Source organism: Diabrotica virgifera, chromosome 5, assembly GCF_917563875.1.
Source record: "Diabrotica virgifera virgifera chromosome 5, PGI_DIABVI_V3a".
NCBI classification, from domain to species: Eukaryota; Metazoa; Arthropoda; class Insecta; order Coleoptera; family Chrysomelidae; genus Diabrotica; species Diabrotica virgifera.
In genome coordinates, this window is record NC_065447.1 from 251188428 (window position 1) to 251207026 (window position 18599).

Consider the following 18599-nt stretch of genomic DNA (forward strand, 5'->3'; position numbering starts at 1 on the left):
ATATTAATACCTATACAAAAACAAGGGACATATACAGGGTGTCCAGAAACTCTACCGACAAATGAAGACAGGAGATTCTTCAGATAATTTTAAGACAATTTAGCTCAATTCGCCTAGTCCGAAAATGCTTCCTAAAGGAGCTAGAGCTCTTTGATGATGGCTTCTTGTAATTAGTTTTTCTTAAATACCTCCAGAACGCTTCAATTTAGAAAAACGAAAATCGGTACGTATATTTATCTTTCAGAGATAAATCGATTCCATCCATTGCCAATTTCTAGTACCGATCATAGGCGTCCGTTTTGGGTAGGGCAACGGTTATTTTATCACATAACTTTTTTGTCTTTAACTTTTAAGCATTTTTGACACTGTATTATTAAATTGTGAGGTATTCTAGTACTAAAAGGTAGTCTTGGTTTAAGTCCGTAGGACACACGGTTTTCTAGAAAAATCGAATAGAAAATTTTTCGTTTTTAAAATTTGAATAAAAATTGAAAAAAATTTTCAAAAAAAACGGTGTATTTTATCAACTTAAAGCAAGAGTAACTTTTAGTATTAGAATACCTCATAACTTAATAATCTAGAGTCAAAAATGCTTAAAAATTAAGGACAAAAATATTATGCGATAAAATAACCGTTGACCTACCCAAAACGGACGCATATGACCCGTACCAGAAATTCGCAGTTAATGAAATCGATTCATCTCTGAAATATAAATAAACGTACCAGTTTTCAGATTTCTAAATAGTTTTTTTTTTAATTTTTTTTTTTTGGAAATTCAAAAGAAAAATTTTCAAATCGATTTTTCTAGAAAACGGTGTATCCTATCGACCTAAAACAAGAGTACCTTTTAGTTGTAGAGTATCTCACAATTTAATAATCCAAAGTCAAAAATGCTCAAAACTTAAAGATAAAAAAGTTATGCGATAAAATAATTGTTGCCCTACCCAAAACGGACGCCTATGATCGGTAATAGAAATTCGCAATGCATGAAGTCGATTTATCTCTGGAAGATAAATATGTGTACCAATTTTCGTTTTTCTCAATATAAGCGTTCTGGAGTTATTTAAGAAAAACTACTTACACGACGTCATCTTCAAAGAGCTCTAGCTCCTTTAGGAAGCATTTTCAGACTAGGTGAATTAGGTTAAAATATCTTAAAATTATCTGAATAATCTCCTGTCTTCGTTTGTCGGTAGAGTTTCTGGACACCCTGTATACAACAATGTACAAATTACAGGACAATAAAACTGCTTAGTCACACCGTGAAAACATGGGAGAGAGTAGATGAGAGGCAGATACGTTGTTTTGGCTGCAAAGAAGACATAAAACAATTATTCGAATAAGAAATGTACAAAAAATATTTAATAGGTGGTTCTTCAATGTCCTAAATTCATAGTCAATAAAAAAAATAATGGAATAAACACATAAACAGAATGAAGGAGACTCATGTGGTCAAAATAACAAGAGATAAATCACCAATCGACAGAAGAAGTAGAGTAAAAGGTAGAGTAACAACCTTCCATAGAGGCATCAATCCTACAATGAACAAGCAGAATTACTATAAAGAGGAAGAAGAAGAAGAAGAAGAAGAAGAAGAAGAAGAAGAAGAAGAAGAAGAAGAAGAAGAAGAAAAAGAAGAAGAAGCAGAAGGAGGAGAAGAAGAGTAAAATAACTAAGAATTGGAAAAAAATATTGACGAAAACGTGACTAAAGAAATAGAGAAATAAAAAGAAAAATAACAACGGAAAATAGATTACACATTTTAATAAAAAAATATTCTACATAATTTATTATTATATTTTACAGATTACACTTTAAAAGCTTTAAACATTTTATTAGCAGAATGATGCCCAGAATTTCCGTTTATATCTCCTCCTTTGTTAATGTTAAACTGTGATCCATCGGATCCAAATTTGCCTTCATCAAATTTTCCACTAGTTCCGCTTGTTTTGGCTTCTTCTATCTTATCCGTAAATTTGCCCTCCTTTTTGCCTTCTTCTGCTTCAAATTTGGAATCTCCCTTTTCTCCTTTGTATGATTCTTCAGCTTTCTTGCCAAATTCACCTAAAAATGCAAAGAAGTTAAGAGGTATAAGAAACAGACATATTAGCAAATACACCAAAATAAAATATACACCTACAACAGCAATTAGACAATATGTCTGACTAATAGAAATGAAGAGAAGCTAAGAATAATAGAAAGGAAGATCCTTAGAAGAATTCTTGGACCAAAAAATCCAAGACGAAGAGTTTAGGATTATTTAACAAAGAGATTAATAATAAGATAAATAGAGAAGATATACTTTCAGGTATATAAAGGTTCAACTGTTGAAATGGCTCGAGGATGTACTAAGACAAGACGAAGATACATTAATAAAGTTAAATTTTATAGTGAAAACCTACAAATACAAGACCTAGAGGAATACCAAAGTGCAGATGGGAAGATCAAGCCAGACAAGATATCAACAAAATAAAGATACATAACTGAAGAACAAAAGTAGAAAATATAAATGAATGGAGCATAATCACCAGTCGGGCGAAATCACACAACAACGTGTGAAAGAAGACAGCAACAGCAGAAAACAAGAAACCAAAGAAAAGGCAAAGTGATCCCGTGAAAAATGGATCAAAGTGCTCATACTAATGGACGGCTTGCCCAGAATATACAGGGTGGTTCATCTTATTCGCCTCGGTCTCTGTACGGAAAACCACTTGATATTTTAAAAAAATTTATTCACAGAAATATACAGGGCTTTTAATACTACAACCTAAAAATAATGTGAATTATACAGGGTGTTCCAAAAACGAGTGGTATATCAATGTTATATTTTTTCTTATGGAATGCCCTATATCTGATGACATTATTGAATTGACCTTAAAAAATAAGCTATACTTTTATAAGGGTTCCCTATACCTAAATACAGGGTGTTTTGATTTATTTCGATTTTTATAAAAATGTAAGGTTTTAGAGAAAAATAAATATCTACGAATCTAAGAAGCAGTAACAAATTCTTTCTTGGATCTTAATAGTAGACTATTGAGCATACTTAAACAGATGCTTATTGCAACAAAATTTCTTACAGGGTGGTCAAAATATGAGATTGTTCTATTAACAAATTCAAGCTGTAATAACTTACTTATTTTAAATGGAACACCCTGTATCTTACTAGTCTATCGCGTAGAAAATTTACTTAGCTTTCAATTTGTACTAGGGTTTCCTATACCTATCTTTTTACAGGGTGGTCAAAATATTAGATTTTTCTATTAACAAATTCAAGCTGTACCTAATAACTTACTTATTTTAAATAGAACACCCTGTATCTTACTAGTCTATCGAGTAGAAAATTTACTTAGCTTTCAATTCTTATTAGGGTTTCATATACCTAACTCCCTTCATTTTTGAAATATTTAAAGATTTCCTAATTTGTAAGCTTTAAAAATTAGAATTACATAAGTACCTATGTCGTGGTTATGTACAACACATCACCAATACCGGCAATATACTTAAATATCTTAGTCAAGATAGTTTCATTAATAAAATTCACATTTTTATCATTTAATCACACAGAGTGTTCTTATTTTAAATGACATACTCGATATTCTATTCTTTATAATGGAAGATATTTAAAATCTCTTCAATTCCATGTTAACATTCTCAATACACATGTTATTCTGTAAATATAAATTCCCATGTTATTCTGTAAATACCCATTTTTACATATTTTTGTACAATAGGCTCGTTTTCGTCAAAGTAGCCATTGCATTTAATTGTTTGTAATTGCGATTTAAAGATTCAAAGAAAAAGTGGCGTTCTTAAATTTACTTAATAACTGTTGGGTTAAGATACGGAAAATACTTATACTGAATGAAATATAATTTAAATATCTTCCAGAATACGGCACCTAATAGGGTATGCAGTTTAAAATAAAAATATTATTCAATTTCACATGTAGGCCAAAATCAACTAAAATAATACAGAACTCTGTGTGATTACATGATAACAATGAAAATTTTATTAATGACAGTATCTTGTCTATGTATCTTGCTGGTGTTGGTGATGTGTTGTACATAAACACGACATAGGTACTTATGTAATTCTAATTTTTAAAGCTTACAAATTAGGAAATCTTTAAATATTTAAAAAATGAAGGGAGATAGGTATAGGAAACCCTAATAAGAATTGAAAGCCAAGTAAATTTTCTACTCGATAGACTAGTAAGATATAGGGTGTTCCATTTAAAATAAGTAAGTTATTACAGCTTGAATTTGTTAATAGAACAATCTCATATTTTGACCACCCTGTAAGAAATTTTGCTGCAATAAGCATCTGTTTAAGTATGCTAAATAGTCTATTATTAAGATCCAACAAAGAATTTGTTACTGCTTCTTAGATTCGTAGATATTAGTTTTTTTCTAAAACCTTACATTTTTATAAAAATCGAAATAAATCAAAACACCCTGTATTTAGGTATAGGGAACCCTTATGAAAGTATAGTTTATTTTTTAAGGTCAATTCAATAATGTCATCAGATATAGGGCATTCCATAAGAAAAAATATAACTTTGATATACCACTCTTTCTTGGAACACCCTGTATAATTCACATTACTTTTAGGTTGTAGTATTAAAGGCCCTGTATATTTCTGTGAAGAAATTTTTTTCAAATATCAAGTGGTTTTCCGTACAGAGACCGAGGCGAATAAGATGAACCACCCTGTATATCTTTTTGCAATAATTAAATTGATATCTTTTCCAAACTATGTAAGCTACTAAAAAATTAAATTTTTACATTACCTTCAGTATTTTTAATCGCTTTTTTATCGGCTTCATCGTGTTCCTCATCATATACCTCTTCAGTGTTACTGGCTTCGTTGGATTCATGTTGGGTATGGAATCCCTTCACAGTTCTTCCGTTTTTGTGTCCTTTTTTAGCTTTAGCTTCACCGGCATTATTTCCTAATAAGAAATGTTACAACTGAAGTGACTTTATTGCGAACAGATGGTAAAAGTACACATAGAATACAATATAATTGAGTATATAAATAAGGAAAGGAAAGAAGAATAAGTCAGTTTTAGAATGAACCCTCAAAGAAAAACAAAAACGACGGACCAGCAACCACATGGATAAAGGGCATCCTCAAGGTGATGTAAAGAAATCTAAGAGAAGGATACTGATATAATGGAAAGGAGTGGCGATTAGGAACACAAAAGACGTGGAACGCTATAAAACCGGTTTAATATAAAGTATATAAATAATACTGACAGTTTAAGGATTAAGGATGCTCCACAACGAACCAAGTATAACAAGAAACCCAAAAGCACAAAGAATCAGGTGGGCAGGTTGTGTCGAGAGCAAGAATGCCAAAGATGGTACTGCTAAGAAGAGCAGTTGGGACAAGGAGGCAAGGTAGACCAAGAAAAAGGTGACAAGAAAAGTTTCAGGAAGATATAAGATCGATTGAAATTACAGACTGAAAAGAGAAGGCGAAAAATAGGATACAGTGGAGAACCATAGAGCAGCAATTTTCATGAAGACATTAAATAAAATTTTATAATAAGACATTAGTATATACCTACTATCATGTGTATTATGTAAAATTGTAAAGCCCTAGTAGTCCAGAAAGCCACTGCGCATCCGCTAGGAAAAATATTCTGATTCGGATTTTCTGCACAATCTTACTCAAAAAGGACTCCTTTTAACAAATTTGCATGTTGCCAGCACCAAAAGGTGGTCAAAAATTTTTAAACGTTTTTTTTGTTTTTTCCTAAAATTATTTTTTTGCATGAAAAAAGTTTTTTAGGTTTTTTGGATTATTCCAAACAGAAAAGGTCTTTAGTGACTTTTCTCTAAAAATGATAGTTTTTGACATATAAGCGATTAAATATTGAAAAATTGCGAAATCGGCCATTTTTAACCCTCAAAAACTATGTGAAAAACTAAATATTTGAATGTTGCCAATGTAGGTAGATATTCTTTAAACATCGATTGATGAAATCCCGAAGAGTTTCTTGCAATACAATATTCAAAACTCCTTTATTTTTTAATTGCTAATCAAGCGTGCGCGACACTATTTTCCACCGACAGTATGGTGCAAATGAAAGGAATAAATTCGTTATTTCGTAAACCGGCGACTTTAAGGAAAAATCCCGAAACAGGTCGATTTTTATTTTTAAGTTATGATATTGTGGGATATATGGTATACTAGTGACGTCATCCATCTGGACGTGATGACGTAATCAATGATTTTTTAAATGAGAATAGGGGTCGTGTGCTAGCTCATTTGAAAGGTTCTTCAATTCTCTATTCAGTAATATAAGCATTTACATAATTATTTATACAGGATGTCCAAAAAATTTTTATTAAATTAAATTATTTGACAAAAAAAGAAGTAAAAGGACACCCTGTATAAATAATTATGTAAATGTTTACATTACTGAATAGAGAATTGAAGAACCTATCAAATGAGCTACCACGCGACTCCTATTCTCATTTAAAAAAATCATCGATTACGTCATCACGCCCAGACGGATGACGTCACTAGTATACCATATATGCCACAATATTATAACTTAAAAATAAAAATCGACCTGTTTCGGGATTTTTCTTTAAAGTCGCCGGTTTACGAAATAACGAATTTATTCCTTTCATTTGCACCATACTGTCGGTGGAAAATAGTGTCGCGCACGCTTGATTAGCAATTAAAAAACAAAGGAGTTTTGAATATTGTATTGCAAAAAATTCTCCGGGATTTCGTCAATCGATGTTTAAAGAATATCTACCTACCTTGGCAACATTAAAATTTTCAGTTTTTCACATAGTTTTTGAGGGTTAAAAATGACCGATTTCGCAATTTTCAGTTTTTAATCGCTTATATGTCAAAAACTATCGTTTTTAGAGAAAAGTCACTAAAGACCTTTTCTGTTTGTAATGATCCAAAAACCCAAAAAAACTTTTTTCCATGCAAAAAAAATAATTTTAGGAAAAAAACAAAAAAAAAACGTTTAAAAAATTTTTGACCACCTTTTGGTCCTGGCAACATGCAAATTTGTTTAAAGGAGTCCTTTTTGAATAAGATTGTACAAAAAATCCGAATCAGAATATTTTTCCTAGCGGATGCGCAGTGGCTTTCTGGACTATAGGCCTACAAGGCCTGTAGAACATATTAAATAAATGAATCAAAGGTTTTATTATTTATATTAATTTTTGTTTTATTTGACTCTTTAGGATGAAGAGCATATCACAAACTAAGACACACCTTTAAATGTGAATATCCTTTAAGGTATACAATTCTTCTGGGGATGATAGTAGATTTCCAGCCCTACTACAATAAGGCATTATTATCTTACTACCTCACCTAGCAAAACAGCAAAAATTATTCAAAATAAATCTTATTTTGGGTTGTATTCCGAAAAAAATTGTAACAGATGAGGGTTTATTAATGTTGTCACAACAGGAAAAGGTATACCATCTTCCATGATTAAATGGACTAGACTAGAAGATCAATAAAAGTTTGCCCTTAAGGAGTCTTATCATCTCTACTTGAAAGAAAATCGTTGGTGACCTTAACGTCTGAACGAAAGAGTAAAGAGAATGATTTTTGAGAATGTGTAGTGCACTGAAGTGTGCAGACGATCTACGAAGAAGCTATATTGATTTAGGTAAGTATGAGAGCAGGATGTCTTAAACCTAGTAAATACCTGATGTTGAAAAGAATGATTTTCTTCTTTAGATAAACCTTTATTTAACCAAACTTAGAGCATTTGCATATCAGAAGAAATTAAGAATTCAATCTTCGAGTCCTATGATTATAGGAAGAGATCTTACTTACTTAAGTAAGGAAGAGCTTAAGAATCTCGGAGCTATATTAGATTGGAGACTTACGTGGAATGCCCACCATGCCAATATCACCAAAAAAGCAATAAGAGCCTCTTTGAACCTGACGTTGTTTAGGGGCATAACATGAGATCTGTAACCTAAAATGATCTATTAATTGGTCATGTAAATCAGTTTTTCTACGAGCGTGCAAAAATTTCTACTTTCGCGCACGCGTTTTAGTTTAGAAAGTTTTACTTTTCCGCACGCGTTTTACTTTTTCGCACGCGTTTAGATATTTTAATATGGCCTTAAAATAATTATAATACATGCAATAAACTAATGTTTAGATATTATTTACTATTTTATTTTAAATGTATCTTATTGTGTATTGTGTTCCTGTTTTAATGAAATTAACGCGACAATTCGATGAAATAAAATTATTTTGACATAATATTCGAAAGTCAAATCGGTAGACAATAACAGTCGTTTTGAATCATCGTCATGGAAACCAAGATCGTCGTCATGCTAACTAATTAGGTATATTAAAAGTTTGGTTTTGACAACCTTGTCAAAGAATTAATTTGTGTATGTATTTTCATATTAATTAAATTAATTGATTAAGATTTGCTCATTTTTTAAAGACTCGTAGAAAAAATATTGTTCCTAACTCTTGCAGAAAGTCTCTTTTACGCACTCGACTACTTGCCGAACTCCCGCTTCGCGTCGTTCGGCAAACTGCAGTCGCGTGCGGAAAAGTATGACTTTCTGCACTTGTTAGAAAAATAACTATATCACATACCTACACTTGCTGGTTTGTTCAACAGAAACCAACCAAACCAAAAAACAGAACAACGCAACACATTTATCAAAAGTGTAGGAATATATGTAAGAATATAAATATAGTGTACTCCTATGTGTAGGAATATATATTTATGATTTATGAATTACCATTAGATCCGAAATGATGCGTTCCATAATACCCTTTTCCGTCGGTAACTATGTTTTTGCCGCCTTGGGCTCCGCTGTAAAACCCCAAATCACCCTTAATGTTTTTCATTAATCCATCTCCTTTTGAAAATCCTGATTGACCCATACCAAATTGTCCTCCTTGGCTACCAAAGCCTTTCTTGAAGAATATGTCATCAAAGGCTTTTTTGCCTTCGCCGAAATTGCTACCGCTTTCTTCAGCGCCGCCTAATAATTTTATACCGCCGCCAAAACCTAGTCCTAAAAATAACAAAAATTGAAAAAGCAATATGTTACTATTTTTTTTTCTAATCGTATGTTAGTTTGTTAAATTGTCCATTTGATAAATAACCATGGGTTTATATGTATTTACTATAGTTCAATAAATCAACACAGTTAAGTTTCAAGTATTGTCTTGTTTATTCAGATGATATTATTCAATTTTTCATTTTTTATAATAATAAAAATGTTTATTGGAGACATGAATGTCATAGTAGAAATAGAGAAAATATAGAGAAGAATAAGAGAAGGACGAAAGCCAAAGCAGAAGCGTATTCAAACCTATACGATCAACTTGATAGCAGGGAAGGCGAAACGAAGATATATAAAATAGCCAAACAGAGAGCAAAGAAAGCAAAAGATTTTAATCAGATTAGATGTATCCGAGATGAAAATAATAAAATACTAGTTCACGAAAGGGATGTCAAAAAGAGATGGAGAAAGTACTTTGACAGCTTATTAAATGAAGAATTTGACAGACAGCCTGTAGAGTCAACGGAGACAGTAGCAGCAATGGTCACCAAAGGAAAAGCGGTAGGACCAGATGATATTCCTGGGGAAGTATGGAGAGCATTGGGAGAGACAGGAACAAGGTGGCTAGCAGGTTTATTTAATATAATTATGGAAGTTGAACAAATGCCAGACGAATGGAGAAGCAGTATACTGGTACCTATTTACAAAAACAAGGGAGATGTACAACAATGTACAAACTACAGGGCTATAAAACTGCTTAGCCACACCACGAAAATATGGGAAAGAGTAATTGATAGACGGATACGTGAAGAGACCGAAATATCCGAGAATAAATTTGGCTTTATGCAGGGCAGATCAACAACAGATGCAATTTTCATTATAAGGCAGTTGATGGAAAAATACAGGAGTAAAGAAACAAACGCTCATATGGTATTCATTGATCTTGAGAAAGCATATGATAGAGTTCCTCGAGAGATTCTGTGGTGGGCACTCAATAAGAAAGGGGTCCCTGGTGAATATGTAAAGATTGTGAGGGATATGTATGAGGGAGTAACGACTAGTGTTAGGACAGGTGTGGGAGAGACTGATAAATTTCATGTGAAAGTAGGATTGCACCAAGGCTCTGTGCTTAGTCCGTATTTATTCTCATTAGTTTTGGACCAGACAACAGCGAAACTACAGGGTAACATTCCATGGTGCTTAATGTATGCTGATGATGTCGTGTTAGTAGGAAATAGTGAAAGAGACTTAGAACAAAAACTGGAACAGTGGAGGCAAGTCCTGGAGGAAAAAGGTTTAAAAAGTAGGACAAAAACAGAGTATTTGGAATGTTCATTTAAAGATGGAGTTACTACAAATAAAATGGTATTTTTGGATGGTGAACTGATTGTAAAAAGCAAGAGTTTTAAGTACCTGGGATCGGTTTTACAGAGTAATGAAGAAATAGATGGAGATGCATGCAGTAGAATTAGGGTTGGATAGATGAAGTGGAAAGAAGCGAGTGGTGTGTTGTGTGACAGAAAAATTCCAATGAAGCTGAAGGGAAAATTCTATAAAACAGCCATAAGACCGGCTATGATGTACGGAACTGAATGTTGGGCAGTGAAGAAGAAAGAGGAACAACGAATGCATGTGGCGGAAATGAGCATGCTTAGATGGATGAGTGGAGTGACAAAGAAGGATAAAATTAGAAATGAGTATATTAGGGGAAGTCTAGGTGTGGCACCAATTGATGCCAAAATGAAAGAGCATAGGTTAAGATGGTTTGGTCATGTTCAACGTCGAGACGTTAATCACCCAATACGAAGAATAGCTGAAGTGCAGATTCCTGGAAGGAGTAGGAGAGGAAGACCAAAGAAGACTTGGGGGGAGACGATAAGGCAGGACATGTTGGTAAATTGGATTGACATTGATGTGACCCAAGATAGAATTGTGTGGAGAAATGCAATTAGGGAAACCGACCCCGCATAGGGATAAGGCAAACAGAATTATGATGAAGAGGAGGACGAAGTTTACATAAGGAATCAAATAAAAGTGAGAAAAGATTAATAGATTTGCTACAGAAGACAAAATAAAAATAGCTAGCACAACTTTTGATCATAAATACATTCATAAGGTAACATGGACTTCTCCCGATGGAAAATTTAAAAAATAGATAGATCATGCCCTAATAGAAAAAACATAATAAGGCAATAGTCGATTGCAAGAGTTACAGAGGGGCAGATACCAACAGTGACTAATACTAACAACGGCAAAATTAAAACAAGAATAACCAAAAATTCCAAAACCTGTTAGAGACAGATTAAACTACCAATTAGAGCGACTTAAATAGAAACAGGTAGTTAACCGTCTAGAGGAAGAGATAAATAAAAGGCTAGAGAATCCAGTTAAATGGGAAATAGAGGAAGAATAATCGACCATACTGACAGGTATGTCGAAAGCGGCGGAAACGTGTATTGCAACAGTGAATATAAACAAACGTCAAGATTGGTTCGATGAAAAGTGTAGAAATGCTTTGGCCAGAAAAAACAGGGCAAAACTACAACGAGACATCGAAAATACCCAAAATACGATCGAAAACTATGTGGCTAGAAGAAGAGAACTTACTATTTTTTTTGGAAATTTTCAGAAAGAAGAAAAGAGAACAGCTAGAACAGAAAATGAAATATATAGAAGAAACCTACATAAACAAAGAGGTAAAAAATGCCTACCAAGAACTTAAGATATACAAGAAAAACTAAAAAGAGTAATTCAAAGTATTACCGGAACAAAAAAGTTTACTTTTAGAAGAATAGATGGGCTTAATACTTAATACTTAATAGAAGAATAAATGCAGCCCAACAAGAAGAACTAGAGGTCAATGAGAAGTGGCAAGAAGGTGACGAAGGGTGGTGCGACGTACCAACTTTGATTAAAGACAAAGAAATAATAAAAGACCTAAAAAATAACAGAAGGCCAGGAGAAAGTGGTATCCCAGCTGAGATTACGAACACGAAAAACAAAGAAAAAGAGACAAAAGATTAACGAAGGGTAGCAGAGTGATAGGGTCATTAAATTCAATACTGAAAGCAAAAATTATGTCAAAAATAGCTAAACTAAATGAGTGTACGAGTCAGTAATCAGACCCAAAGTGATGTATGCCAGCGAATCGTGGATTATAAACCAGCAGAAAGAAAAGAAAAGAGAATATTCGGAGAAGACGAACAAATAAAGAAATAATGAGGCTGTATGAAGGAGGGAGAAATAAAGAAAAAGTAGAGGGCATTCAAAGAAGAAATGAATGGTTCGGAGCTGTAAACCAAGACTTGTCAGGAATATGTCAGATTGGAGAGAAAACCAAGGGACCAGAAAAAATGGATGAAACTAACCAAGTTTTTTGGAAGCCTGAGGCCTATAAGGCCTCATATCATTGTTTTTTATTTGCTGTAGTAGCATAGTTTATATAATAGTATAATTATAAGGGAGTAGGCGCAAAATTTCGCACCAATGTGTTTGCTTTCTTTTTTTCGTATCCTGAGAAAACTAATAAGATTTTTGAAAAATTTAAACGCAGAATGAAAGATTACCAAGGGCCGAAAGTCCCTGAAAACTTCTATAATGTTTATTTTAGTAAGTTACAAGTGAGAAAAAACGAAAAAATTTAGTGTGATTTTAATTTCAAATATCTAATTCAAAATAAACTATTTGGTTATTTTAAGAGAATTTCCGCCCTCGGTAATAATGTAATCTTTCATTCTGTGTTTAATTTTTTTAAAAACACTCTTTAGTTTTCAAAAAAACTAAATGCATTTAAAACACATTGGCGCGAAATGACATTTGCACCTAAGCGCTTAAAACAAATTGACACTTATTAGGAAAATATTCCAAATACTTATTTTGAGCATCGGAAGTAACATTTTCTAATTACATGACAAATTATTAATGTACTTACCACCATAACCCATTCCTCCCATGCCTCCCATACCACCCATACCACCCATTCCACCCATACCACCCATGCCACCCATACCTCCCATACCTTTCATACCCCCCATGCCGCCGAACCCCAACATTTTTCCTCCGGACGCGTACCCACCCAGCCCCATTGGCATTCCACCACTTACATATTTACAGTACAACAAAATTACCCCAAAAAACACCCTCGACAATTCGAACATCTCTTGGTGGAAATTATATCGAAAATAAGCGTTAAAATGATTTGACTTTTATATAAAGTACCATTTTCTGGTTGAGCAGAGAGACACAATGATGGATCGAATTTGATTTTTTTGGAAAATTGGTAGAATGAAACTGAATCTTTGAACCTTCGTGGACATTAACAGTTTATTGGCATTTATTTGATTGTTAAAAAATACGTGGCAATACAAAAAATTGTTATGAATTTCAGAAGTATCTGTATCATACATATTATATTAACTGTTTGATAAGTTTACATAATACTGAAAGTACGTACATATTTTTTTTATTTAGCTAATGCCTCGACAACTAATAGACGGAGAGGCACCGCCGAAAAATCTCTCTGAATTTACTAAAGCTAGTTTTTTCACAGTTGATTACCGTGATTGTGTAGAGAAACATACTGCGGTCGGTCATGCGAAACGTAAAACAGGTGGTACTGACAGCTTGTTAAAGTTGCTTACCTGCGGAGGTAATTAAATTCATTTACTATATACACCATTCTTAGGCGTCCTTCGGTAGGGATCTATGGGGGAGTATCACCGAGACGCAAGCCCTTATCCCTTGCCGTACTGCTCCCTCATAGGTCGATCAGATGCCCGCATATTCAGGTCTAAGCGCCAGATTCATATTTAGAATTTTATACTGACGCGTTAGCCTTTTTGTTTTCCGATGGCCTGGGCTGGGCTTGAACTCTCGTACCTCCCGGCGAAGTGAAGTGCGGGTCAGCCGCTAGTCGCACTGAGCTATCCGATCGATAAATTCATTTACTACGGCCGAAAATCAGTACACAAATTCTAAATTGAATATAAATAAAAGTTATTATAGTCGGTCAGCTGTATGACGGGACAGAGCCGGTTGGTGAGCCCCAATGAATGTACAGGGTTATTCACTATATCTTGACCCCCTTGTAAACTGCTTTATTTCCAGAAATAGAAAAAAATGTAAAATACAAAAGTTATTTTATTTTTTAATTATGATTTTTTGACATATATATCGTACTAGTGACGTCATCCATCTGGGCGTGATGACGTAATCGACTATTTTTTTAAATTAGAATAGGGGTCATGTGCTAGCTCATTTGAAAGGTTATTCAATTGTATATGCAGTAATGTAAACATTAAGATCATTATTTATACAGGGTGTCCAAAAAAAATTTTTGAATTATTAATTAAACAATTAATTTAATTAAAAATTTTTTTGGACACCCTGTATAAACAATCATGTTAATTTTTATATTACTGAATAGGGAATTGAATAACCTTTCAAATGAGCTAGCACACGACCCCTATTCTTATTAAAAAAAATAGTCGATTACGTCATCACGCCCAGATGGATGACGTCACCAGTACGATATATATGTCAAAAAATCATAATTAAAAATAGATTAACTTTTGTAATTTACATTTTTTTCTAATTCTGTAAATAAAGCAGTTTAGAGGAGTGTCAAAATATAGTGAATAACCCTGTACATTTATTGGGGCCGACCGACCGGCTGTGTCCCTTCATACAGCTGACCAACTATAATAACTTTTATTTATATTCAATTTAGAATGTGTGTACTGATTTTCAGCTTTAGTAAATGGATTTAATTACCTCCGCAGGTAAGCAATTTTGACAAGCTGTCAGTACCACCTGTTCTACGTTTTACTTGACCAACCGCAGTATGTTTCTCTACACAATCACAGTAATTAACTGTGAAATAACTAGCTTTAGTAAATTCAGAGCAATTTTGCAGCGCTGCCTCTTGGACTATAATGACCACCATACAGACCTTTCGATCCAAAGGTAGGCGCTCTTACCAATGAGCCAGAGAGGTGGTTACATATATATTTATAACACAGCTATTAATTGAATATAAGCCATATAAAAAATTGTTAAGTTTAGTAGTTATTTGTATTCAGTTCCGAGGCTTCACATTGTTTCTTTCAGCTTTTGAGCAGTATTCGATTTTACGATTGGTAGGTTGCTAACTTTGAGGATCACCCTCCACATTTTATCAGAGCTTGAGACCGGCTGTGGCAGTGGCGTAACAAACTCCGTCGGCCCCCCCCCCCCCCGCAGGATTGGAAATGGGACCCCCTTTAAAAAGTTACTAAATATACGACTTGTGTGCAAACCGGTCAAACTCATAAAAACAATACATTATATACAAAGTAAATGGTAAAGCGCTAACGATAAATTTTATTTGAGGTGCTAAACAAGGGGAGATTTTCACGATTTTTTTACCAAAAACACGGGCCAACTTTATTTTGAGCGCAACTCGCTTAATTTTGATCCTAGAAACGTTTATAAAAAATAAAAATATAGCTTTTTTTTAACACTTAAAAAAATTTAATGAGTTTTCCCCGAAAAGTGCTTTATTTCTTGGTTATTTTGACGAATAAGAACAATTTTTCATGAGCTTTAACATTGCTTTTACTGTGTATCGATTGACTTCATGAATAGAACATTTTTTTATAAGCTACATTTTTGTTTAAAATATTTTTTAATAATATTTAATCGAGAAAAATTTTTGAGTTTTTTTGTTGAAAAATAAACAATTTCACTCGCAAACACTCGAAAAATATTGAACAAAAGTTGTAGTCCAACAGTTGTTACTGGGCTATCGGTGTATACATGTACTATTTATGACAACTTACATACATTTTTCATCATTATTGGTATACGCTCTGAGCTTCGCTGGTGTCGCTCCTAGCGGTTACTAATTCAACTTTTACCGGTAATTTTTAAATTTATTATTTAATTGTTATCGCTTAATATTTACAACGCAAAAAAGTAATTAAATTGTAATCGATTTTTTTAAGATTTTTCTAATCATTTTGACGTTCTATTGATAAAATATCAATTTCTTACTTCGGATACTTTGACAATAATCGTGTAAATGGCGTTAAGATTATAATAGATTATTTATAATTAGATATTACGGAACATTAAAAAAACTTAAATTCAGTATTTAAAACGTAAGTATATTTAAGGTAAAAATATATACCACGGCTTTGACCAACTAATATTGTTTATAATTAATATTTTTAATTTTAATTTTAAATTAATCACTTTCGTCATTTATGTCAAATTTCCAGTAAACGTTTACAAACTTGTCACTACTGGCGTTCGCGAATTTGTAAATATCCCCTCTACGTACGAGCTCACAGCGTATACGCTGTGAGCTTCGCTGGTGTCGCTCCTAGCGGTTACTAATTCAACTTTTACTGGTAATTTTTAAATTTATTATTTAATTGTTATCGCTTAATATTTACAACGCAAAAAAGTAATTAAATTGTAATCGATTTTTTTAAGATTTTTCTAATCATTTTGACGTTCTATTGATAAAATATCAATTTCTTACTTCGGATACTTTGACAATAATCGTGTAGATGGCGCTAAGATTATAATAGATTATTTATAATTAGATATTACGGAACATTAAAAAAACTTAAATTCAGTATTTAAAACGTAAGTATATTTAAGGTAAAAATATATACCACAGCTTTGACCAACTAATATTGTTTATAATTAATGTTTTTAATTTTAATTTTAAATTAATCACTTTGACATTTATGTCAAATTTCCGGTAAACGTTTACAGACTTGCCACTACTGGCGCTCGCGAATTTGTAAATATCCCTTCTACGTACGAGCTCACAGCGTATAGAATAAAATAGAACAAAAATTAATAAATTATTACATTATTGCAGAGTATTATTGATGAGAGGAACAACTTTCTTCGTGCACTACTATCAGCGAATATATCTACAATTTTATTAATACATATCTATCTGATCGACAACTTTATTTTCAATACTACACTGCTTAAAAAAACTTTGCGTATGTATGCGTAAATTAATATAAAAATGACAAATTTTTACATATCTTAGACGACAAGATGCCCCCCCCCCCCCCGCAAGCTTCAAGACTTAAATATGTAATCCATCTCCTGTATAATAGATTAGGTAATAGAGAAGTTCCTGTAGAATACATGGACAACTTACAGAACCTATAGACATGCGCAATTGAATAAGGCAGGGGACTCATTGAGCCCAATTCTCTTCAATTTAATCATGAATGAAATCGCCAACAGCATCAACAAAGGAAGAGGATACAGAGTGGGAAACAAAGAAGTAAAAATACTCTGTTATGCAGACGACGCAATATTGATAGACCATGCTGCGGGGGCCTCTGTTACGCCTCTGTAGACTACTACCGATAATAATTGTATCGAAATACTAAAATTTAGCCTAGAGAAAGCCCGTTTCTAGATTTAGAAATATTGTTCCAAAATTCGGCAAATTGCAATTCTCAAATTTTTCAATGGTCACTTACAAAGCACTATAGTTTATTGCCGTCACCATAAAAGTTTCGGAAAACCGGAAAGGATTAAGTTTATAGATGTGAGATTATTCACTTGCCGAGCAGGCCTATTGAGAAATTTACGTTCTTAAATTCAAATACACAACGTAAAATAATATAACAATAACAGATGTTTACCTAATATCAGACGACAAGATGGGGCCCATGATCGATTGGGGCCCTTGACCGATTGGGGCCCCCAAGCAAGCTTCATGCTGCGGGGGCCTCTGTTACGCCCCTGGGCTGTGGTAACCGCAGAGCTACTCTATATCTACTCCACAATCTTTAGGCAGTATTAAATTAGTAAATCGTAATAGTAAATATGTAGTAGTAAGATCCGAATATTCCAGTCAAATGTCATGTCTGTTCTACTCTATGGATGTAAAACCTGGAAAGTGACAAAAACCCTTACATACAAATTGCAGGTCTTTGTTAACAAATGTCTACGAATAATTGTCCGTATTTTCTGGCCAAACATCATCAGAAACCAAGATATTCTACACCTGACCCAACAAAAGAGGGCAGAAAATGAAACAAAGTCCAGAAAGTTGGGTTGCATCGGTCACACACTCCGAAAAGATAGTTCCAGTATTGCAAAGACTGCCCTAGAGTGGAATCCCCAAGGAAAAAGAAAAAGAGGTCGCCCAGCACAAACTTGGAGAAGATCCATCATGGACGAGAGAAGAGGTCAAGGAAAGTCTTAGAATGAGGCAGGAGCGTCATTTGAAATTTTGATAGGGGGGGGGGCAAGAATTATAATATATACAATACATTTATATGCAAACATAATACAAAATTGATCTATTTTTTGTAAATTTCAGTAATTTTCAGGGTCAGGGGAGGCAAATGCCCCCCCTGCTCCTATCAAATGACGCCCCTGGAATGAGGTGAAGACCTTAGCTCAAAATAGAACCCGATGGCGCGTTTTCACTGAAGCTCTGTGCTCCACTTGGGAGTTCAAGAAAATATAATAGTAAATAGTAAACAAAGAGCATTGAGAAAGATAAGAAAGAAGGAATAAAAAAATAATAACAAAAAATAA

The 18599-nt window shown here is 33.4% G+C and overlaps 1 protein-coding gene across 1 annotated transcript; it reads right to left on the reverse strand.

The window, feature by feature from the left end:
• Window positions 1-1747: 1747 nt before the first annotated feature.
• On the reverse strand, window positions 1748-13179 carry LOC114338074 (PE-PGRS family protein PE_PGRS16-like). Its single transcript, XM_028288659.2, has 4 exons — window positions 12964-13179; window positions 8763-9041; window positions 4793-4954; window positions 1748-2064 (listed from the first exon to the last, which is right to left on the reverse strand). The coding sequence occupies exons 1-4, from the start codon at window positions 13121-13123 to the stop codon at window positions 1808-1810; spliced, it is 858 nt and encodes a 285-aa protein (XP_028144460.2). The 5' UTR covers window positions 13124-13179; the 3' UTR covers window positions 1748-1807.
• Between the last annotated feature and the right edge of the window lie 5420 nt (window positions 13180-18599).

Coding starts and splice junctions, on each gene's coding strand:
- LOC114338074 (XM_028288659.2), bottom strand. CDS start 13,123: ATGCCAATGGGGCTGGGTGGGTACGCGTCCGGAGGAAAAATGTTGGGG. Junction 9,042..12,963: donor GGGAGGAATGGGTTATGGTG/GTAAGTACATTA, acceptor TGTTATTTTTAG/GACTAGGTTTTGGCGGCGGT. Junction 2,065..4,792: donor AGCGATTAAAAATACTGAAG/GTAATGTAAAAA, acceptor TTGCATTTTTAG/GTGAATTTGGCAAGAAAGCT.